The 23,456-nt window shown below is 42.1% G+C and overlaps 3 protein-coding genes across 7 annotated transcripts in view; 1 reads left to right on the plus strand and 2 right to left on the minus strand.

The window, feature by feature from the left end:
• Positions 1 to 23,456, plus strand: part of WDFY4 (WDFY family member 4) — a 146,891-nt gene that overhangs the window by 102,184 nt on the left and 21,251 nt on the right. For all 5 annotated transcript variants that reach the window (XM_087764449.1, XM_087764451.1, XM_087764450.1 and 2 more), the window contains 6 exons: positions 13,573 to 13,615; positions 14,412 to 14,531; positions 15,100 to 15,217; positions 15,922 to 16,031; positions 21,353 to 21,506; positions 23,113 to 23,204. In XM_087764449.1, coding sequence (XP_087620575.1) covers positions 13,573 to 13,615; positions 14,412 to 14,531; positions 15,100 to 15,217; positions 15,922 to 16,031; positions 21,353 to 21,506; positions 23,113 to 23,204 — 637 coding nt within the window. The remainder of the gene's footprint in view (positions 1 to 13,572; positions 13,616 to 14,411; positions 14,532 to 15,099; positions 15,218 to 15,921; positions 16,032 to 21,352; positions 21,507 to 23,112; positions 23,205 to 23,456) is intronic.
• LRRC18 (leucine rich repeat containing 18) lies at positions 2,227 to 4,635 on the minus strand. Its single transcript, XM_087764461.1, has 2 exons — positions 4,536 to 4,635; positions 2,227 to 4,141 (listed from the first exon to the last, which is right to left on the minus strand). The coding sequence occupies exons 1-2, from the start codon at positions 4,574 to 4,576 to the stop codon at positions 3,262 to 3,264; spliced, it is 921 nt and encodes a 306-aa protein (XP_087620587.1). The 5' UTR covers positions 4,577 to 4,635; the 3' UTR covers positions 2,227 to 3,261.
• Positions 17,618 to 23,456, minus strand: part of VSTM4 (V-set and transmembrane domain containing 4) — a 76,270-nt gene continuing 70,431 nt past the window's right edge. The window contains exons 8-9 of the mRNA XM_087764455.1: positions 19,404 to 19,468; positions 17,618 to 17,639 (exon numbers count right to left, since the gene is read on the minus strand). Coding sequence (XP_087620581.1) covers positions 17,633 to 17,639; positions 19,404 to 19,468 — 72 coding nt within the window. The 3' untranslated portion in view covers positions 17,618 to 17,632. The remainder of the gene's footprint in view (positions 17,640 to 19,403; positions 19,469 to 23,456) is intronic.

Genomic DNA, 23,456 nt, shown 5'->3' on the forward strand with positions numbered 1-23,456 from the left:
ACTCTACACAGATAGTTAGTGTGGGAAAGAGACAGTGAGGTGAGGTTAGAGCTAATCCATAATGCTTCTGCATAATGGCCTCTTTATTGCGTGGTTAGGGCAGACAGTGATAGATGTACATGTTACATGTTTTGGCATGTGATAGTAACCGTGCAGTGGAGATTCCAACTTGTCCCTCAGATTCACCACTGCAGGGAAAAAAAGTTTTTTCCTAGTGGGAGGTGATTGAGAGCATGTTTCATACTGACCTTGAGTTACTTGCATACCTAGAACTCTTCTCAGTTTGGATATCTGAGGAACACAACCCTAAGTGCCTAATTAGTGTCCTTGGAAATGATTGCCTGGAGGCTGGAATACTCTTGAGACCTGAGGGGCAGATTGCCCCTATGAGTTGTTGTGGCCTGTGTCAGCTGTACTCTTCTTTTTAATTTTCACTCTACCTGTTGTAGATCATTACCTATCTTGTAAGTGAACATTTTCACCTCTGAGTACCAGCCATCAGCTTGCAAAAATTATCAGTGCAGTATGCAACCGGTTCTGGCTAGAGCCTAACCTATGCTAGAGGTGATGGTTGACTCTATGGAGCACGATGTGTGTTCTGTGTGCAGTAACCAATAATTCACCCTAGGGTTTCCTTTGCTTGTGCTTGTTGGGTGCTCAAGAGGTGGCAGTGTCTTGAGATAAGATGCACTACGGCTGCAGGAAGTCTGGGCTTTTAGCTGGGCTTGTGATTATTGTGAGAAACACTTGACTCATGTTTGGTCTCAGAGATTGAAGCAGGCTGTATGTCTAGGTCTAAAGTAGCCTGTCCTGGCTCTGCCTTCAGTTTTACTCCACTGGCTGAGAGAGGACCCTGTGCACCTTATTCACTCTGAAAATGTAAGGGGCTGTCATGGTTTAACCCCAGCCAGCAACTAAGCACCACACAGCTGCTTGCTCACTCCCCTGCACCAGTGGGGATGGGGAAGAGAATCAGAAGGGTAAAAGGGAGAAAACTCGTGGGTTGAGATAAGAACAGTTTAATAATTGAAGTAAAATAAAATAGAACAGTAGTAATAGTAGTAGTAGTAATAATAATAATAATAAAAACAAATAATAATAATACAATAATAATATACAAAGCAAGTGATACGCTGTACAATGCTCACCGCCCACTGACTGATGCCCAGCACATCTCCAAGCAGCGATCCCTGTCCCCTGGCCAACTCTCCCAGTTTATATACTGAGCATGACGTCATGTGGTATGGAATAGCCCTTTGGCCAGTTTGGGTCAGTTGTCCTGGCTGTGCCCCCTCCCAGCTTCTTGTGCACCTGGCAGAGCATGGGAAGCTGAAAAGCCCTTGACTACTCTAAGCACTACTTAGCAACTACTTAGCAACAACTTAGCACTACTTAGCAACAACTAAAACATCAGTGTATTATCAACATTATTCTCATCCTAAATCCAAAACACAGCACTATACCAGCTACTAGGAAGAAAATTAACTCTATCCCAGCTGAAACCAGGACAGGGGCCTTTGGCATAGCTTTGTCTGGGCCATGTTACAGCATGAGCTGAAATAGAATAAACATAAGATAGTGCCACTGCCTAAGTAATGATCCCGGAAAATTCTGCTTAAGTAGAAAGTTAGAGAAAATGATCACAGTAGGCATGCTTGCCTTTACCAATCTCTAGTCTGGGAACTGAAGTACTGAGGACTTCATGAGTTTACTTTTACCTCGTTGGAATTCTGGAGCTGCTTCTGAGTTAGAAAAATTCTCCTTCCCCATCTAGGGAGCAATGGCCATCTTCCATAGCATCTCAGCTTTTCCTGCCCTACCTGAGACAGTGAGGCAGGCCAGACTAAGCTCTTTGCCCAGACACACTATTAATAACTACACAGATGAAGCATGAAAGAAGAAATTACTGCTTTGATGTATCATATGATATTGAGGTAGTAGCATTTCTGGGAAACCCCATATCAGTTTTTCCACCTAGTCCATAGGAATAATACACAGGAGTTCTGACTCCCAGGCTTTACTGTAGCCATTTAAAAAATGATAATGGGCTGTTACTGGACAACTGAGGACATTGCCCCTGGCACTTTATTCTTCATTTAAATAAACTTAAATGTTTGCTGTCACCATATGTTACCATGGCCACAGCCAGCACCTCTTCTCGTGTTGTGCTTGACTGCCTTTATAATCTGCTCATTGCTTGTACCTGTATATTGCTGTTCGCAGGCTGTGAGCATTCTCTGCCCTAGGGATGTGATTTGAGCAAGTGAATGTGTGCACTCAGGTGCACACATGCATGCGCACATGTGAACAGAAAGCTAGAAGTACTGTGGGGACGCCAGACCCGATTTCATCAATTCACCAGCTGACTCTTGGATCATGGAAGCGGGTGACTCTTCTTCTCTTAGTCACTGCTTAAGTGATATGCCCAGGACCCTTAAAAAGACCAATCTTTTCCCTACCTCTTCTCCCTTCTGTACCTTCCTTGGAAGGAGACTCAGAGGCAGACAAAACACAGTGAAAATAGGTAGTGGTGCTGATTGTGTTGTGCAAGTTAGAGATCACTGCACCCAGATATAGCACCCAAAATCCCAGAGAACTTGCTTATGCAGTCTGGCCCCTTGATGGCAAACAGGATCACTGTTTGTTTAGCTCTAAGCATTGTGTTTGCACTGCTTAGTTACTCCTGAGCATAATATTTGTGTCTGCTGCCTCTGCTAAGTTGGAATGGGCTCATGGTTCCTACACTGACAGTGCCTGTCTGAGATTCTCTGAGGGGTTGGTGGCAGCCACCAGCAGCAAAGGGTTGCCAGGTCTGTTCCTTTTCCTCCAAATGGTATTTACTGAGACTAGTTTAACCGTGTGTCACCCTATGAAAACGAACAGAACTAGTGTTTGGGGCTCAGTGGTGGGAGTGGAGTTACTAGAAAAACCGATCTTTTTGAAGATAGGTTCACTGGACACATGCACACAGAAAAGACCAAAAAAAAAACCCCAAACAAACCCAAACATGGAGAACATGTTGTAGGAACAGGCCCAGATGGAAATAATCCTTCCTTTCCCAAATGCACCCTTTCCCAAATATACATCTGTTTTAGTTGTTTTGGATTTTGTTTTAGAGACCACACAGATCTGCTGCTTCTAAAACTGAGTAGATCTTTAAAGGAAGAGAACTGCAGGAAAAGGGAGGAGGAAGGAGGTCAGCTTTTTATTAGCTTAGGCTGGACTTCATGGCACATGGTCTGTGGAGTGCCTTGGTATATTTCAGGGATGTTTGCCTCTTAATCTCCATTCTTCTTGGTTATCCTTTGCAGAGGAATTGGGTGTAAGGAGTAAAGGGAAACTTGGCTTCTTTGAGGGGCTAGATGTCACGTTCCTTAACTTGTTCAGCTTGTTCCTCTCATCCTGACACGTCTTCAGGCAGGAACAGCACAGGTCTTTATCTTGTACTAAATAAAACGTTTCTATGCATTTGATGGAGTCGGCATGCTCTTCTTGATTTGTTGAATCTGGGAAAGGGTTTCTTTCTGCATTCAGTTTCATGAGCTTGGGGAGCTTTGTCACACTGTTTGGGATGGTGGTCAAGGCATTGTCAAAGAGACCTATCTCCTTAAGTTCCTTCAGAGCCCCAAGACTGGTGGGAATACTGTCAAGACAGTTCAAGCCAAGGTTGAGAATACGCAGGTTCTTGAGAAGGTTCAACTCTTCTGGCAGATTTCTGGTGGTCAGCTTGTTGTTGCATATATTCAGGTAGAAAAGGTTCTGAAGTGTACCTATTGCCTCGGGCAGCTCCTCAAGCTGATTACTATGCAGGTCCAACCAGCGCAGTTTCTGGAACTTCTGGATGCTGCTTGGAATCTTTTTCAACATGTTTCTGCTCAAATCAAGTTCATCCACATCAGCCAGTTTCAGAATACACTTGGGGAAGGTAGTGATACCCATCTTGCTTAAGTCAAGACGGCGCCCTCCATCAGAAGATATCCGGATGGAATTTTTGGCAATTTTCAAGGTGATCTTCTTACCTTTTTGACCTTTTGCTTTCCCCTTGGCCATCTCTCCACTGAGAGACAGACAGACACACCAGACTCTGTGGATGAAGTGTGGGAACTCCAGTAAAGTCTTTGAAAGCAGTGGCTGTTGCTCCCTAATTAAAAAAAAAAACAATCACATAGTTATAAATTAACATGTGACTGCTGGACTCTTCAGAAGTCTTTTTTTTAAGGTCAGGACTTTTCAACCCTGAAGCTGCAACTCTGGAAGTTCTTCCTGAAAGTATTTTGAGTAGGTGAAATTCTAATAATATACACTATTATTTTATTGCATTGTAACACCTATATTGCATTACAGGGTGAAATTACAAGTGGGAGAAATTTGCTGTCTTTCATCCCTAGATACTGATTTAAGCTCAGCATGTAATGAAACTGAATGAAATGTGTTATTATCCATCAGCCATTTGAGGACCAGAGGAAAACATATTGTGGGTCTCAATCCAGTCCTTAGGGACTGCACTAAAAGAAGCTATCCAAAATTGTACTTACTCTAACAGACCAACAGGTTGCCTTCTTAACAGGCCTGGCATCTGTTGAGGGGTTGGTTAAATATCCTGTTTAATGGACCTGAGATTTGGGCTCTGGATGCTGTTGAAAGATTAAATATTTAAAGCAAATGATTAAGAGTCTTGTTTTAACCAGGACCTCAGGAACATAGTGGGCTCCTAGATTTTCCAGAACTGCTTGCAGTTCACACATTACCTGCAGAGCTGACTGCAACAGGGGGTCTGTGTCAGTGCTGCTTAATGACATGGTAAACCAGGCCTCAGTAAGTGACTCCTGTGTTTTCAAGGACAGACTCTGGATACTCTAACCTTGTCTTTCCATCCATGCTGTGGGATAGATGGACTCCCACTGTGATGGTGCCCTGCCCTCGAAAAATGCGTGTAGGTGTTCTGGTCAGACTTTTGACTCATACTGATGCTCAGCATGTGCTATATGCTTTGTTGAATTGAAGCCTGTATGAGTAGTCGTCCACTGTAGTCTCAGGTTTCGTGAACTGTCTCTCTAATCGAAGGTCATCAAATACAGCTGCTAATTATGGCTAGTGACAAAGGAAATAGGCTGATTCCCTGGAAATGGATGACAATGTCCCACTCAGCCAGAGTGCAGAGAGGAGCATGGGTTACAGCTGGCTAATCTTAGGATGGTCCGGGTGCTCTGGCATTTAATTGTGAAGAGTCAAATCGCAGCTTTGATGAATGATTGTTTGGGACAAAATATGGATTTGTCTACAATACATTTTCCTATTAGAAAGGCTTCATTATAAACCCTTCAGGCTTTTTGGCTACTCATTAATCATGTGCAAATACATGAAGGGGAAGCTCAGGCTACAACTAAGGCATTTCAGCTCCTTTTCAATTACATGCCATAGCCAAAAATAATGCAAAAGCAAGGGGGATATCTGCCAGTTACCACCCACACTCCTGGGAGCTCTGTAATGAGGCAGATGCTTCAGAAAATCCTGAAAGCAGCACCGTGGGGTCAGTCTTGCCCTGAGGATATGTTCCAAAATTGAATCTTTGTTATTTTATATAAAAATATTTAAACACAGTTAAATCTTTCTGTGTCTGTCACTCCCACATTTCTGTCTCTCACCAGTACTTACAGGGCCATATTACCGTTATATCTGAAGGCCTCTCGATCTTTGCTATATTTGACCTTACTGTGCCCCAGGGCAATATCAATGCTATTCTTTCCATAGTGTAGACTGATAACTGAAGAAAAGTACTCTACAGTGGAAAATCAAGCACTTTTTCCACCTTTGTTGATGTTAGCTTCGATAATTTGCCCAGGAGTGGGTAGGAAGTTCTTGGAGATCAAAACAATAGTTGTTTTAATCATGGTTCACTCATTTTAAGGATTTGATGCGACATTCTTGTTAGCAATTCTGTGAAGATAAAGTTCAGCTACATGGGAAATGCCAGAGCCCTGCTGGTGGTACAGGACACCCTGAGTCCCTTACTGGTACACAGAAGGTGACTACCATGCTTCAGAAAAAGATCTGCAGGGCAGTTTCCTTACACTTTGTCAGGATGGAAAGAGGCTTCGTTTCCTGCAGTTGATGTGAACCTGGTGACTTTTGGGTCCAACTTTCTTTTTGTTTGAATTTTGTGTTGGATGAGTTGACCAAAACATTCAGCACATTTTGATCAGTGGAGTTTTTCAGCCAAGTATGCCATTAAAAAAAAATTAAAGGGAGCCTCAAGGAAAAATACATTTTTTTTTCAAAATTCAAAATGATAATTTCTTTTAAAATGCTTTTTAAAACATCTTTAAAACTCTCAGAAAGAAAACATTTTGTTCAGTTGCTAGTAATGTTTTCTACTACTTTTCATTTAAAATCCAAGGGGAAAACATTGATCCAAAACAGTTCCTTTCTTAAAAATACCAGCTAGCCAAAACATCAGCCTGTTCTGCAGCTGTCTGTTAATGCTGGTTCCCAGTGCTGGTGTCCCTCGGTGCTGTGCGCGCCTGGGAGCACTAGAGGGAGCCTAGTGTGGAAGGTTGAGCGCCGGAGGCTTGCTTGTCAGGAACAGTCCAGTTTAACCTTTTGGGTTTGGGTATTTCTCTGTCAATAATAACCCTTGACAACTTGTTACAAAGTTTGAACTTGAACCTTTCATATTTTTAAGAAGTCCAAACAAACAGATGAGTGTAATTTTTCCTGAAGGCAGATCTCTGTGTATGATGCATTGGATAATACCTAGACTTGAAACAGATTTAACCACCTGAAGGTAGGGTCAGGTCTCTTTTAGTTGGACTTTTTAAAATCCTACCGTGGACATCTCAGGTGGACTGATCAGGAAAACATGAGTCCCTAGGGAGTGCTCACACTTTCCAAGTACTATTTCCTTTGCGTTAAAAGTGGAAGCCATGTTTCAAACATACAAAAAGGTGATGGTCAATCCCAGAGATAGAGATTAGCATTAGAGTTCTGCATAACGCACCATAACGCACCAGACAGCTTGAAGGGGATGAATAGCTCTCTTGTCTCTGCATGCTTGTAAACTAATTATCAGTGTTTCACAGGGCTGTAGCTGGAGATAATGGAGCTTACTTAGCCACTTCTCATTTTCTTTAGCTCCACATAAGAGGGCTCCGGTTCTGTAGCCACTGATATTAAAAATTCAGGAGTCACAGGAGCCCTCCTTGCTGTAAATGTTAATTATGCCTGCTCAATCTCATGATCGCAGCGCATCTCCTGGGACAGCGGAGGGAGAGGTACATGTGTTGCCCTATTACCTAACAAATGATGATGACAAGAGGGAACTCTCTTTACTCATTTTCTCTAAACCCTCACCCCACTGCCAGGTTCACCCTCTGAGTTGCTGGCAAGCCTTTGCCCAAGGGTGAGGGTGCTGCATTTCGATGTGATAAGATCTTGCTAAAGAGGACCTTGACTAGAAAACTCTTTCCATTTTTATCCACACTTGGTAAAATCTTTGGTCTGGATTGGGCTTTTGAAAGCCCAGGGCTAACCCCAGAGCTTTAGAAGTGTTTCACAGGCCCAGAGCTGATCAAGCTGATCTCTATCAGGCTGATCTGATACAGAAATGAATAGAAAATGTGTGTCAAGGGCATCATGTTTTCTGTGGTGCTCTGTGTTGCTGGGAGCTGCAGGGAGGGAACAGACCTTGAGCATCAGGACTAGGACTGTCAGTGTCTCTCTGAGGCAAGGAAGGATTGCAGATTACTCCTTACCTGCACTTAAGCACCTGCACAGGGCCCAGTCATGACCCATTGTAGCTAAGCCTGTCCTAAGAAGGAGATCCGATCCTAGAAGAATACAGGTTTGGACCCTGATGATCTAGTCTCTTCTACCTGAACCCTTCTTCTTCCTTTCCAGCATAGGGCTGGCAGAAGCAGAACAGGCCTTCTGCATGTGACACTGTCTGGGTGTTTCAGGACCTCCTCCTCTGTGGTTCTGCCTGTTCTTTTCCTCCCATAGGTTGCTGCTTCCTACTTCACTGCACCCAAAACTGCACAGAACCATCTTGATCCCATCTTGAACTAGTCTGTGAGAAAAGTTCCCTGTCTTTCCTCCTGGAAGTCTGCGTACGGCAGAGCAGGCTTGCCAAGCCCAGCAGAGCTACGCATGCCCCGCACTTCTCTGGGGGCAGGAAGGCAGTGACATGTTCTAATTCACCCATGGATTAGCTTTATGGAAATAATTTCATATAAAACTTAAAACCAGCATTTGTACAGTGAATGCATGAAGCCAAGCAGTTCCAGCTAGGGTAGGTTTTTATTTCCCTGCTTACAAGCCTGTTACCATTTCTTTGTTGTTGGATACAACCTGTTGTGGAAGAGAGATTAACTCACTGACTATCTTAAATGCAGTCTCTAGCTAACAGGCAGGTTTAGACTAAATCCTGCCATGAGCAAATAGATAGAGAGAGGTTTCCTTCCTTAATTTTCTTACTTTTCTAGATCACTTCAGAGCCACTGTGCTATCACACAGTGCAAGGTCACTTATAAAACCAAGGTCCACGAAAAATAAACAAAAATATTGTTTCATCTCCACAATTCTGCCAGACTGCCCCCCTGCATAAGATCTTACCGGCTAGCAGCTAGGAAGACTCAGAAGGTGAGGTATAGATGTCACAAGCTGCTTGTTTTTTTCAGTAGTGTGGGATGAGCCTTCATGGTCTGTTACTGTGCAGTCGTCCTCTGTCTACTCTTCTTTGAGTAATGAATTAGTCTTTCAGTCTGTAAATAAACCCGTGAGCAGAGAGCACAGGACAATTTCGTTTTCAGTCCTGCAAATTCTGAATTGTACTTCCTCGATGGAAAATGGAAAATGGCAGCCCTTCAAGAAACTTGTGTATGTGAGTGTGCGGGGGGGGAGGAGGAGTGGCAAAAAGGGTCCCAGTTCCAGGGTCTCTCTATTGAATTCTCCTTCCACAGCCTGTGAGTCTTTTGTTCCTAAGCAACAGCAATGCTAGGTCCTTGGAGATCATTAGCATAATGTTTGATTCCAGCATGCAAGTTCAAGCTGGAGGGAAAAGAACTGAACTGCATGCAGTGCCTGGAAATGTTAGATTTCAAATTATGCAGAAAGAAAAAGCATCTGGACCTGGTTAGAAGCTGTTCATCAGCTTCTAATGTTACCTTAACTGTCCGTTTTAGTCATTTGGCTATTTCATTTTACTTGGCTGTAACACAGTGTGAGATACTTGTATGTGTGTGTTAAAACTCGCAACATTTGTGATACCATCCTTAGCACTTGCCAGATCGGATAGATATGGACACAGAAGGGAAGGCTCATTCAGCGGTGCAGCAGAGAGGGTATGAGCTGCACTTTATATTCATCTGTCTGTGACCCTTCAAAAGTGCAGCTGATACAACAGTTCCCCTTTGTAGCATGTGAATTTACTGGAATTTGTCTCTATGACTGGGGCTACCAAGCTCAAGCTTTTAGTAACTGGCCGCAATAATTTCAAAATAGTATCTAGAAAAGAACAACTATGGAAGAGAAATAGCTGTGTGTTTTGTGGCAGGTATTGTTCACAGGAGATGCAACATTGAGGTCCCTCTCTTGCTGATAATGGGACTGGGATATTATTGGCATAAAGAAGCTGATAATGTTGATGTACTTGGCTGATTCTAGGGTTGGAGATTGCATTCTGCTCACCTCAACAAATTAATTGAATTTACTTGATGTTTTTCTTCTACGACCTGAAATGTGCCTGCATGCAGCATTTCCACAGTTGAAATGTTATCCCTTTGTCTGGTTTAAACCTGTGAACACACATGGTGCAAACAGTGTTCTGTAAATGAGGGAGATTCCTTTCTACCTCCCCAGCCCCTTCAAGACATCCTACTTCAAGGAGCCCTACTTTAATATTATACTTATTTATAAATTTTGTATTATATCTCTATTCTTTGAGCACAGAGTTAGAATACCTAGAAGGGGGACTGGTACAATCAAGCAAGGAGGATCCTGTACCTTTTTTTCTAAAGTAGTCTACCTTAACACTTTTCTGAGTTTTGAGAGAGACTTGATTGTTTCACAGGGAAAGCTGACATTCCCTTTGACCTGTTCTTTCCTCTTTTAGTAGTAGGACTTGGACCTAGGTTGTGGCTTACCAGGAAGGGGATTTCCCTCACAATATTTTTGGTAATTGCAAAGATTCTTCAAGAAAAGTGGGTTTAGGAGAGCTTTGGCACTGTTTTGCAGACTTAAGGAGTCTGGAGGATGGAAGACAAAAAGAAAATGAAAGCAGCTTTGTGAAGTCTAAGAACCCAATTAAGTTTATTGGAATTTTAGTATTAATTTCAGTGGGGGCAAAATGTTATCCTTTGAGATTATCTCATCTGCAATGAATCTGCAAGTGGGTTGAGGTACACCTGTCTCTAGCAAATGGAGAGCATTGGCTATCACAAGAGTGAGATCATAGTCTGATGTTAATGCAAGAGGGATTAATAAATCACTTATGCATAGTGTAGCTAAAGGTGGATCATCATTAGTACACATCATGCTTAGATTCTGCCATGGCTAGTGCCTTACAAATGCCTTACAGATATAGATACAGATAGATATGTAGGCACTTCTCCTGTTTCTTTTTCAAACCAGCCTTTGATTATTTCTTTATTTTTAAATGCACTTACTGTGGTTGGATAGCTGCAGTTGGTCTACTTTGAGCTTTTGCTGTGCTGGCTAGAGAGGTGTTGGCTGGAGGAATGCTGATTGATTACCAAGAGAAGGGAGGAATAGGCTTGAGCTGCCTGTAATGCGATTCATGTTCTGACCTCCTGCGAGTTGACAAGGGAGAATGCAGAATTCCAGATCTCTGGAGACTTGGAGAGAGCATCCTGCCTGGTCCCCTGAGACCCAGAAGGATGACTCTTACAGGGGAGTGACTACATTTATCCTTGCATATTTTCATGACATGGTGAACTCATCAACCTCTTTGAGTTATATTGCAGCTTCCAAAGTCAGCAGAGAGAGGATTGTTTTGACCCTTGTAGAGTCCTTATTAGCTGTTTAGGGCTTGTGACAAGCAGAGCAAGAGTTGCACTGGAGGGTCATGGCACCCACAAGTCAACATATATTATGCATATTTGCATAACACACATAGGCTGGCCCAGTTTAGTTCTGTGTATGGTATTTTAGTTCCTTTATAATGCTCCCACTTTAAAATGTTGGAAGACTGATGGATTGAGCAGGTTTCCATGTTACATACTCCTTGCTTTCTAACTCAGCCATAAATCCAAAATAAACTTGGGCAGTTTTACAGAGTCTGTCTACCTTTGTGGAAAGGGAAGAACCTAACCTGATCCCTCTGTGACAAACACCCTAATCCACCCACACTTAAAATAATGCCAGTAATCCTGATCCTGTTCCATCCCTTTGAGATACTCTCTCTGAGTTCCAAATGTCTGTCGGAGACCTTACAAAGGCCAGCGGGGCAAAGCTCTGTGAAATCTACATATAGTGTGAGAGCGCTGAATTGTAAAGGGTAAGCGCTCATAATATCTGTTTTCTGCTTTAGAATTCCTACATTCTTGAGCTATGTGTGGCTCAAACTGGGGGTGCAAAACCACCATAACGCTACTCTAGTCAATGGACTTTCTTCTGATTTGCATTGTGTGAATTAGACCATCTTATAATCTATTAATTTTTTTGGACAAAGAGTGAAGATCCTATTTTCCCATATCGGATATGAACTACACCTTTTTGTGTTGCCTGGTTTCTGTAAACATAGCCTATCATTGGTAGGTTTCATATGCTTGGCAGGAGAACTAAACAAAGCTTAGGAGTTGTAGACCATGAGCTAGAATTGGTTGTGGGTTTCATGTTTGTTCACGGAATAGGTTATTACTTAGGCTATGCAAAATCCTTCCCTCAGATACACACTTTTTTCTGAAGAGAGTGCCTAAGCAAGGAATAAAATACTGTGTTGAGTAAACTGTTATGTTTTTCCTTTATGTACACTATTAACTGGTCCAGGAGTGAATAGGCAGTAAAATAATGATTCATTATCATGAGAGGTAGTTTACAAGAATTTACTACTGCAAATTTAATAAAACTGTAATGATCATAGACCATTCCAGTGTTTTATTTAGATCTTTGAGGATGCTTTAAGCCTAGCTTTGTGGATTTCTGGTGTGATCCAATACAGAGCATAAGAATGCAAAATAGCCGCTAGTTATACACGCAGCAGTTTTTTAATCTATGGCTGAACTGATTTCCTTACACTTCAGGAAGTTAGTAATCCTAATCTCTGAGCTGGCGCTTTAGGATTAAAGTTGCACACTCAAAGGGAAAAGTATCTCCTACCACCAGTTATATCATGTCATATCATGTCATATCATATCATATCATATCATATCATATCATATCGTATCGTATCATATCATATCATGTCAATAACCCTGTTTACTTTGGCAGATCAAAAGTTTCTTTAATCCAGAAGCTGTAACTTGTCTCAGTTTGGTTGCTAGGAATTAACAAGTGCAAATCCATGGCCTTCAGATAGCGACACACCTTCTAGCTCAGTGTAGTTGAAACTTACTTTTGCTTACTCAGAACCTTTGACCCTTTCACATTTTCAGGTGAATTCCCCTGTTTAGAATCTGTCTTCAAATGGTTTGTTTTTTATTTAAAGTTTCAGTAAAATGTTGCATTTTGAGAACAGAGACAGTGGAAGTCATATTTACTCTGTTACTTTAAAAAAACTATAAAAATGGCAACCCATTTTTTAAGCACCACGTTAGTTTCAAAGTGCTTTATGCAAAAAGGATATCTGTGATATGGAGATTGAGACACCTCTGTTTTCAAGCTGTTTTTTTCAGAATACTTCAGAAAAGCATGAGCCTTTGAGAATAAGGCTTCAGAATAGAAACAGACAGCCTTAATAGTACCTGTCACTAGCACTCTAGTTCTACAGTAGGATGAGACGGGGAGCACAGACTGGTTAGCAGTGTGGCTTAGCTCGGGAACAGCTGAGGAGGTTGCTGTCCCCAGCTGTCCATCTGCCTCTGCTGCAGGAGCATCTTCTCTGCCTGTGAGTCAGCTTCTGAATTCTTGCAGTTTACCATGTGGCACCACTGACGCAGTTTGCAGCTATATAGTAAGGCAAACAGAATCCAGCCTTAACACCACCACCCTATTTCTTTCTTTTTTCTTTATTAAATATCATACTGTAAGTGACACTTCATTCAGGAGCAGACTTGGCAAGTAACTTTGGGAAAGTCAGCGTGTCATAGAGGGAGTGACTGACAGTCATAAACTCTTCAGCCATCTGAAGCTGGGCCATCCCTGTTCATCAGGCAGAGCCTTCCTTCTTACTGAAAGCAGTAACGAATCTTGCATCCTGCAGCACTAACCTAACTGATGACACTCTGTGGTTTTGGAATGATTTGGTCAATGATGAAACTTCAACATTCTTCTAGTGCTGGTGTTCTCTTATTTCTGTGGGATGAGAGCAGGGGGCACAGGGAGCACAGATGTTAATGCATTGACTTTCTCTTATTGTTCCGAAGCAGATTATTTCAATCAAATGTTTGTTCCATACAGGAAACACTCAGGAGGGGAAAAGACAATGCTCCAGAAGTGGCAGGTAAGCTAAATCTCGGCTGCACATCGTTAAGTGAAGAATTTCAGCACCTGTCTGTGTGTCTGTGCATAGATATGTGTGTGTGTACTTCAAGGCCTAAGCTGCTCTTTCACTGCTGGAGGTGAGGTTATTGGCAAGAGGAGCAGCATATTTACACCAGGTTATTGCAGAGGTTTTGCTCCTCTTGCTGTGAAACATATGGTGCTACTGTCTGACAGATTAAGTGTGATTTTATGCACATTTTTAAACTGAGACCAAAGAGAGCCACCTAGTTGAATGGCTGTTCACAGATCATCTGTACATCTAAATCAGTGCACCTCTTATTTTCCCAGATGTTTTGCTGACCCGAGACAGGCATTTACTTTCCTGTATCCCTGATCTTGGTGACCTAAGACACGTTGAAGAAATCTGTATCTTCTTGTTTATATGTAGCACTTTGTGCAGCCGTTTCTGTACAGGCAGTTGTCCAGGATTTTCCAATATACAGATTGCATGCATTTGACTCACTTTTAAATTGGGAAAAAGTGCTCTATTATGCAAATGCAGCATAAAAGTAATGGGTGATTATAGGCAAATGCTCTATCTGAAGAAGAGCCAGAATGAAGACTCCGATTCTGTTGAATGGATTGTTGTATAAGAGATATTGTGCTGATATGAACGGCAACGGGTGATTGATTACACTATTTATAATTCTTGTCCCGGTGGACCGGGGAACCACAGGACTCCAAGGGTGCCTCTGAGGCATGGTTTTCAGGGGTGGAGTTAAGAGATTTTAATGCTTGTTTCCTTTCCCTGGCAGAAGAGGGAGATCAGCAACTTTGATTACCTCATGTACCTGAACACATTGGCTGGCCGCAGCTACAATGATTACATGCAGTATCCTGTGTTTCCATGGATCCTTGCTGACTATCACTCTGAGGTCAGTGCTTGCTGCAGCATTTTGTACTTTCTATGACAGCAACCATGCAAATGTTTGTTGAATGATGCCATTGAAGCAGAGGGGTCTAGACTAAGGGTTCAAAATTTGAGGTAGTTAATTTGGACTGTAGTGATTCTTTATCGATTAGCCTTATCTTCCAATAAGCATGCTGAGGATCATGTTCTGCCTCAGAAAGGTGGATGAACATCTGTTAAATACATAACCTAGTTAAGGGCAGGCTGCATTGGCTCAGCAGATAGGCAGGGACAGTCTTCTGTGACCCCTGACGAGGAAGTTTGGACAGAAAAGCCTTGAGAGCAATTTGCAACCTGCCAGGTCCTTTACTTGTGAAGCTTCTTGTACATACTGTCCTTTCAGCAGCACATGCTTCCACTCTTTCCAAGTCCCATCCCAGTTCTGGAGACAGGTGTTCTAGTACTGAGTCTGTGGCCTTGTATAGCTGAAACTTCCAACACAGCCTTGCTGCTATCCAGTGTCACTGAGCTAGTCATGATGTGTAAGACTCGGGGATCTAAAAATCTACATTTTTGCTGGTTTTGCTTTTCAGACTCTAAACCTTACTAATCCTCACACATTTCGGGACCTGTCAAAGCCCATGGGAGCTCAGACTGTGGAGAGGAAACGCAAGTTCATCCAGCGCTACAATGAGGTGGAGAACAGTGAGGGTGAGTGTTTTAGGAGAGTAACAGACAGCAGAGGCTTAAGTCCTCTCAGGCCTTTGGGGATGCTGGCGAATCCCTTGGAAAAGGTCACCCAAAAACTTTCCAGAGCTGTGGCTAAGGGAAGCACCATGTCAAGGAGATCCCCTCACTTCTGGATACAAATTGGTTGAGGATTCAAAGAGAAATTACTCCTGCAAGCACTTCCTTACATGCCTTGTACTGCTGCATTCTGCCCTCTTCCCTTGGGCAGCAAGAGATGCTACAGCAAAAAACAATATGTTCCCTAGAAAAGACTGTTCTGTTAACTAAGCTGCATGCATTAGTCTTGTCTGTTAGCTTAAGCTGCATGTAGAATACTGCTGCATGCAGCTTAGCTAACAGCTACTGTAAAAAAAGGAAACAGGATGTTGAGGCTGTTTACCTCTGGAGATCAAGATCTTTTTTAGTACTAATGGGGAAGGGGATGGTCTGGAAAGTTAAAGGCTGTATTCTTCAGAAAATGAAATGTGGAAGGCAAAAAAAGAACACGCAGAGATGGTAGTAACTGTGCACATTCAATGCAAATATGCAAGGTGTGCTTTTGCTCACAGATCCTTGAACACATCTGCCTCAAAGACCTGCTCCCTATTTAGTTGGGCTGTGGTAACTGGAAGCTATGGGCTTGAAATGGTGATATTTTGCACTGAAATTTTGTGTCCAATTTCCAGGAGACCTGTCAGCCCAGTGCCATTACTGTACTCACTATTCATCAGCAATTATAGTGGCATCTTACCTGGTCCGAATGGAGCCATTTACCCAGACCTTCTGTTCTCTGCAGGTAAGGGGGCAAGATAGCTTCCCTCCTACACCTCGTTATGAACCATGTAGCACATTGTAGTGGCTGTGTAATGAAGAGGGATTAATTCTTTTGACATTTTCTGTATACTCTGTGTGGACTCTGGGCTCACTGAAGGCTCTATGCTGTGTCTGTTGAATGCAATGAAAACATCTTAATGGGAGCATGATTGATGCCTGATGATTGTGTTTTTTTCTGAGGGAGAAGGATTATTTAATTTTGGTCCTGTGATGCCTTTTGTAAGACCTGAGGCATGTAAACACCTAGACAATGTTTTACTACCTGTCTGAACTGAGCTTCTCACTTTGGGGCATATGAGACCTTCATGCTAGGTATTCTAAGCCCAAATGCCCATACAGTAATGTGATTACAGGCAAGCACTTGGAGCTGGCTGTGGTGGCATAAAGAGCATTCCTGGGCCATATGAGGATGCACAGGTTCTGGTGGGTGGGGAATGACAGGGATCATGGGGTCAGCTCCCTGAAGGAGAAGTGGGGTGAGACTACATCCAGTACTCCAGAAGGAATATTTTGGTTTAGCTTGTTCCGAACTTGTTGCTGTTTTATGGTGCCAAAATCACTCCCTATGGAACTGAATTCCATGGAAACTGAGCTTTGTGCTTACCTTTCCCAGCTGGTCAGCATACAGGGGCACCAAATTTCCTGACAGCCTTCTTCAGCAGGCAGTTGGTGACACACAAGCACAGACACTTCGGCTGTAGCAGTTGTTACCCTTATTTCTGTAGTATGTGTTGCATTGTAGCAGGGTCTACCAGGAGGACAAGTCCTCAAGAGTATATTTTTTAAGGAGCATCTTGCTGAAATCTGCCCGTCCTTATGGAGCAATGTGAGGGAGACAGCTAGGCCAGAATATTCCACACTGAGAGATTGCTGTACATATGGTGAGGACTGGCCATGCTTCCTGCAGCTCTCCAAGTGCTTTGCTGTTGTGCTGGTCTTTTTTCTTTTTTTAAATGAACTAATACAAATAAAGCGCTGTGCTAATTAAGTAATAAGCCCTATGATATCGGCTGTTACCAGCAGTAGCTGATGGGTTAGTGAACCACCTGAGGCAATGGTTACCATCGCACTCTGTGAGCCATATGTTAGCTGCAGTCATCAGTGACTGTGGAGCAGTTATTTCTTGTTGTAAACAACAACGGCTGCTGTTTCTCACTGGCACACTTTTCACGCATAACAAGTTCCCAGTCTGAGTAGCTGCTTTGCAGCAGTGTTTATGTATGATTAGCAGGTAACCAGCATTTTTGTGGGGATAGTTATCTTCAAAGGCTGCTGAGATCTCAAGCACTCGAAGTTTTGTCTGGATGTGGATCCACTGCAACTGTCGAACTTCCATTCTCATTCTTTTGCTCTTACGTTACTGCATGTTCAGCTGAGCTCTTTGCTGTCATTTCCCCCAGGTGACTGGTCCTATAGTGGCTTAGGATATTGCTAAGTGTGAGATGCAGTCAGGCAAACAGCATACCTGAGAACTGTATGCTCAAGTCAAGAGCAGGTTGGAAAAGGAGTACTCCCAAACTTAAGACCTTGGAAGGGTGCTGAGTTGGGAGCTGTGAAGGCTTCTCAGCACCTTAAAAAGTGGAAAAGCTATGATTATAACTGCAAACTGCCAGTCTGAATGCACACGGCAAGGAAATGCAAAAACTTGGGTGCACCCCTTTTGAAAAACTGATGTTGATGTACCATCCTCTTTCTCAAGTCAAAGAACTGATTTGCACCTGACCACAGAAGGCAGCAGTGAGGAAGCATTGCCTCTAGTAAGGGAACTGTACAGGAGTTTACAAAACCTTATTATTTCACATTTTATTTAAGTGTATTGTGATCTGACTCTGGAGAAAAGTGTGCATGTGCTTTGGATATTGTATTGGAATGGATGAAAGACTGGCTCATCAGACAGGTGTTGGATGGTACCTTCCACTTCACCTTAGCCAAGTATCTCCCAGAATTCCTTTCAGGTGTTGGTTTCAGCACCACAAAAGAGCAGCAAAGGTTTCTGTGTTTAGCGTCTTCATTGGAAACGCATTCTAGGACTCCATGCTCTCAATAATTAGAAGCACTTGCTTTTGATTCAAGTCAGATTTTATCCCCTTTTATTCTTATCCTACCATTGCATTTCCGCTAGCAGGCTAATCTTCTTCCCTGGCGTTTACCTCTCAAAGAAAATAGGGTTCTTACTCTTCATTGTGTCACTGACTCTTGAGCAGTCATTTAAGCACTGTCTGCAGGTAATTACTTCTCAGCAACTCTGGGAGTGTGGTAAGTCTTTGCACCTTCGTAAGCATCTTCGTAAGCACCTCTTAGAAACACTTTGAGGTCTTTGGGTTTAAAGCACCACCAAGGATCTTTTAGCATGCTAAGTTTTAGAAACACGGGAAGTTCTAACTTCTCTCTAGAGATCACTTTGACTAGTCGCTTTATATATAGCCTGCTGAACTGTAGTTTTAAAAACCATATTTTTCCAATATTCCTGATGACAGTATAAGGCCTCTACTGAAAGGAAAGAAAACAGAGGCTTACTGTATCTAGCTATAGAAAAGCCATAAGAGTTTATGTTGACTTGCAATCTAAAGGCATAAAGCAATTCTTGATTCTCTTTTTCCCTTTCAGTGCAGTTTTTGCATTCATAGAGAGAGAAAACTCATTAATTCTGATATAAATATATGCAAATAAATTTATTAATATAGGAAATGGGAAAATCAGTTATTGCTTCCTTTATAAATAATACAGGCTTAAGTTTTAAAGATATTACTTTTCCCTAAAATGAATTAGACAGCCAGGGAAAAAATCACATTTTTTCGTGGTGGTAATATCTTTAACCAGATTTGTCGCGCTAACAGCATTTCCTATGTATATATTATTTTTATTTAATACAGGTAATCTTTTTATTACAAATCATATTGTTTCTCAGGAGATTACCATCAGCTCTCATAAAAGCTGCAAAAAAAGATGAAAAAGCATCAATCACCACCAGACACAGAGCGCTGTGTGCAGATTAAATATACAAAGCCCTTTAATATGCTTCAATGAGATACTTGTTAGCTGTTGATTTATTTATAGTCCTTCTTCTACTCTGTTTTAATTTCAATTTGAATTTGACCTCAAGGGTCCTTGCCTAATAATGATCAAGAACAAGATGACCTTGTGCATCAGATTAACTCCAGCTAGGCTTACTCATGTGATTAGCCACTTTTTCACTCAGTCCCTTGAGTGGGTGTGGGACGGCTTCACAATTGTCAGTGGTATAAGGAAGTAGGCCATAAAATAAAAGGAAGTAAAGCAGAACTATGCTGTCATTTAGAGATGAGGCTGGTCCAAAAACCTGGTCAGAATTCACCTCAGGGGAAACAGCGTCGGGGTCTTTCCATCTGGAATATGTGTTGGCTTTTGGTGGGAGTCTATCTGAAAAGACAAGCAAGGAGATGTGGCTTCAGAACTTAGGGTTTATTGACTTATGTGTTTTGGTTCCTTATTCATGAGGGTAGTTTCTCCCTAGCAAAAGATAGTGGCAAAAGTTATTTCTTGACTTGCTGTTCTCAGACTTAGCAGAGTTTGTAGATCCAAAGGAGATGCATTGTGCAGTGTGCAGGTACTTGAGGGGTCAAAAGGGCAGTGGTTCTTACCATCAGAAACCAATGTGGGAACTGCTGCTCAGGGTTCGTCTGGTCCGTGGGAGTGAGATCCCATCCTTACAGCATGAGCATGCTTAGGTGTTATTTTCCTATTTAATAGATTGCGAGTCAAAGCTTCAGCTGACTGTTATTGTGCAGAAGGACAGCATCCTCCTCATCTGGCACATGCAACAGTCTACAGGCAGAGAGAAAACTAACCAAAGCTAACAAATTTTCTCAAGAGGTCAGCCATAAACAGAACCTGACTGCATCTGATATTCATTAACAGATTCAGTCTTGCACCACCTCTGGGTTTTAGTGTCCTCATTCTGCAGTCCCACTGGCTTGTTCTTTTTGCCTAGTGAAGCAGCTCTGAGGATTGAATGGTTGAGGATGAGCAATCATTCATACATTTTCACTGCACTGCAGAACTGTTTAAAGATACTTGTTCTATCTCTGATAATCTCTCTTGAGCCCTGGCAGTGAGACGTAGTGTTATGTCGCATGACATATAGTCCAAATTAATTAACCCCAATGAGAAATACATATATTAGCCTGGGAGAATGTTGCAGTTGGGCAGCTATACTGCTGTCAGTACCTGAACTAGGTATTGAGAAGCAATTTGGTTCTGTCACTTTATACAGTTAAAAAGTCAGCATTCTTCTGAAACAGGTCATTTGTTCTGACAAACTCATTCAGATGATCTCCAAAAACTGGTTGTCTATTTGGTTATTTCCATTATTGTAGAAATTTTATGTTAAAATAAATCCTTTCATACTCAATGTAAAGATCCCTGTATAAAGGTGAACCTGGATTTTCACAAATGCATACGGTATCTGAAATCTCATTAGAAAATCCTGTAGGAATTATGGTTCCAATGTAAGGCATATACTCTTCATTCAGTGAGTGTTTGTTTTTTTTTAAATTTGTTCTTTCTTTCTTTCTTCTTAGGGCCTTAGTTCAGAGTAATGTCCAGGGCTACTAAGACTGCTTTTGTCTAGTGTTTGACTCTCATTAAACTTAACATGTTCAAATGCTCTCAAGATGTGAGGTAGTTTGTTTCTCCTTCCTTACATACTAATTAAGCTTCGGACCCAGACATTATTCCCTTTTTCCCCTCTTTATGCTATCCCTCCTTCCCATAAGGAATAAACAGTCCCTGCAGGCTCCTGCCCACTGGGCCTTTCCTGTTTACCTGGATCTGATGAATGTTAGCCCAGTGGTACCCCCTTTCCCCAAAGGCTCTTCTCTAGAGGACTGCATATAAGATTGTTCACAACTATTTGGGTCACAACTGAAGTGAAAACACTGAAGTTGTGTCCATGCTTGCAAATCACTTTGGGATGAAAGGAATGAATTGCCTTCAGAAGCATTAATAATGGGTATGCTGATATTCTCAGGCTGCCCATGATAATTTCTGCTTGCCTCTGTGTTATTGGAAGCTATGCTAAGACTCCAAGCTTTATGGTATTCTCAACCTACATACCTAACAAATCAGGACTAAGACAACCCCTAATACAAGGTCACAGTAAATAGAGCTGGGACAGATCTTGAGATATCACCTAATCAAACATGTGATGAGGTGATTATTGCAGAATTGGCTAAGATTCAGCATTTGCTTTTTATCTAACAGAATATTCACACTGCAGTCTTTTTGTCTGCCTCCATTTCACAGGGTGGGAGTTTTGATGTTGCAGACAGGATGTTTCACAGTGTCAAGAGCACGTGGGAATCGGCATCAAGGGACAACATGAGTGATGTCAGAGAACTCATCCCTGAATTCTTCTACTTGCCGGAGTTCCTAACCAATGCGAATCACTTTGAACTTGGTAAGTGCTAGAAGGGACTTCGGTGCCCCCCTTCCACTCTCCAGCATCCTGCCAAGGGAAAAGATCCAGATCACATGTTGGGAGTTGGTCCCTGGACTATGCTGACTGATGAGGTTCTCTAGCGATGACAGATCGATTTTTATTAAATAAGGCTACAAGAATACAAGCTTCTGATATCTGAATGATATCAGAAGAACCATGTTTCTAGCTCAGAAGGGATCGTAGTTCCTATTAGTTACTGTGCAAAGGAATTGCACATTTTGTCAGACAACAGTAGATTTCAATACAAGCAGTCTAGATCGCTGCTTTTGAAAATCTGGTTTGTACCATCACATCTATGTGGCTATGAACAAAAGATTAATTTGACTTTTGGAGATGTTAAATGGTTAAATTGTTAAATGGTGTTGGTGAAAGGTCTCTTTTTAAATCTCATGTCTCTGGTGATTAAAGTTGCCAAATGTCCTCCCTGTCATCTTGAGAGGGTCTGCAGAAGCCACATGAACGTGATATATCGTCCCTGGCCTCAAGCAGCATCACAATCTCTTCTGAATGTACACTGCCTCTAGACCTTTCTGCATGAGTGACGGAAGGTCAGACAGAATCCAGAAAAAATACTATTCAGAAATAGACATGGCAGTCCTGATTCACTTCGCTTTACAGGAAATTCACGTTATTTGCAATACAAAGATGCTTTTTGTAGTGGACTCAGGTTGGTTAAAGATTAAGGCAGAGGAAAAATACCTTAAGAATCATCCTAAATTGGTGACGGCAAAGGAAATGTAACCCATGTTGTTGAGGTCTGGCTATAATTGTATTTAAGATCTCAGTGAAATGAGACATGCTAAGAAAAGGGCAGAATGTGAAAAAGATGTTAGAAGATTGTTAAAAAATAAGAAAGAATTGGGGTAGTCTCATCCTGAGAGGAGGCCAAGAAACAGAGTCTGTCTGAAATCAAGATCCAGAGACTGACCTGAGTGAAATCAAGTGGAGGGATCTAAAAAAGACACCAGAGTCTTGCCAATAGAGAGAAAATATACAGGAAGATTTTACAATAGGCAAAGCCAAGAACCTGAATCTGTTCACTGCTACACTGTAAGGAAATTTGCAGTCCCAGACCTGAGCCTCAACTTAGATTTGAATTCATCCAGTTGCGCAACACTGTGCTCTGATTTAAGAACATATGCTCACCTTCTGAAAGGAATCGGATTGCAAAGGACTTGAGAACAAAATCCCTCCCAGTGGCTGCTTTAGTAGGAATATCTGGCAGTTAGGCCCATGGGGTTATGTATAAAGAGAAAGTTGTGCCAACAGGTTTGTCTTGTCGGAGTTTGCAGTCTGTGCTAAAATGGTTTGTGCTGAGGACGTGCATATTTTTACTGTATTAGCGACAGTACTAGAACATCTTCTTGGTGCTTTATTACTAGATCAGAAATCCCAGGAGAAATTGGTTCTGCAGTGTTCTATGGCACTATATTTTATGTAGAACCTGAAACAGCATGTGTGAAAATTGCCTCCATTTCCTTTGACTTCAGTGTTTTAGAAAAGCTGTTCCTATTTGCAGTGTGTTTGATTCTTGTTTTTAATTCTCCCTTTGTAATTCCTGCAGGCTGCATGCAGGATGGAACAGTGCTGGGAGATGTGCAACTTCCTCCTTGGGCAGATGGGGACCCCCATAAATTCATTCTCCTGCACAGACAGGTCAGTGAATATCAAGATTTGTGACAAAATGCTGAATGGGGTCCCACTGAAAATGAAACTCTGAAGGCCAGAGTGATAAACCAAAATGTTAGATCCAAATGCATCCTGCTTTTGCAGAGTTCATGCTGGGTTCTGAACTTTGCATGTCTCCTTGTCTGCCTAACGATTCACCCTGAATCAAGGCAAACCAGGTAAGGTTGGTATCTAAGCCTATGGCATGGACCTATCTCAGCCTGTACGTGTACGTGAACA

This window comes from Nipponia nippon, unplaced genomic scaffold, assembly GCF_047370975.1.
Source record: "Nipponia nippon isolate SJK-2023a ecotype South Korea unplaced genomic scaffold, ASM4737097v1 scaffold_3, whole genome shotgun sequence".
Lineage (NCBI taxonomy): Eukaryota > Metazoa > Chordata > Aves > Pelecaniformes > Threskiornithidae > Nipponia > Nipponia nippon.

What these genes read in the sequence shown, in the direction of transcription:
- LRRC18 (XM_087764461.1), bottom strand. Translation starts at nt 4,576, where the DNA reads ATGCCAGGCCTGTTAAGAAGGCAACCTGTTGGTCTGTTAGA. An exon ending in CAACCTGTTGGTCTGTTAGA is followed by an intron (nt 4,142 to 4,535) that starts GTAAGTACAATT and finishes TTTTTTAATTAG; the next exon opens with GGAGCAACAGCCACTGCTTT.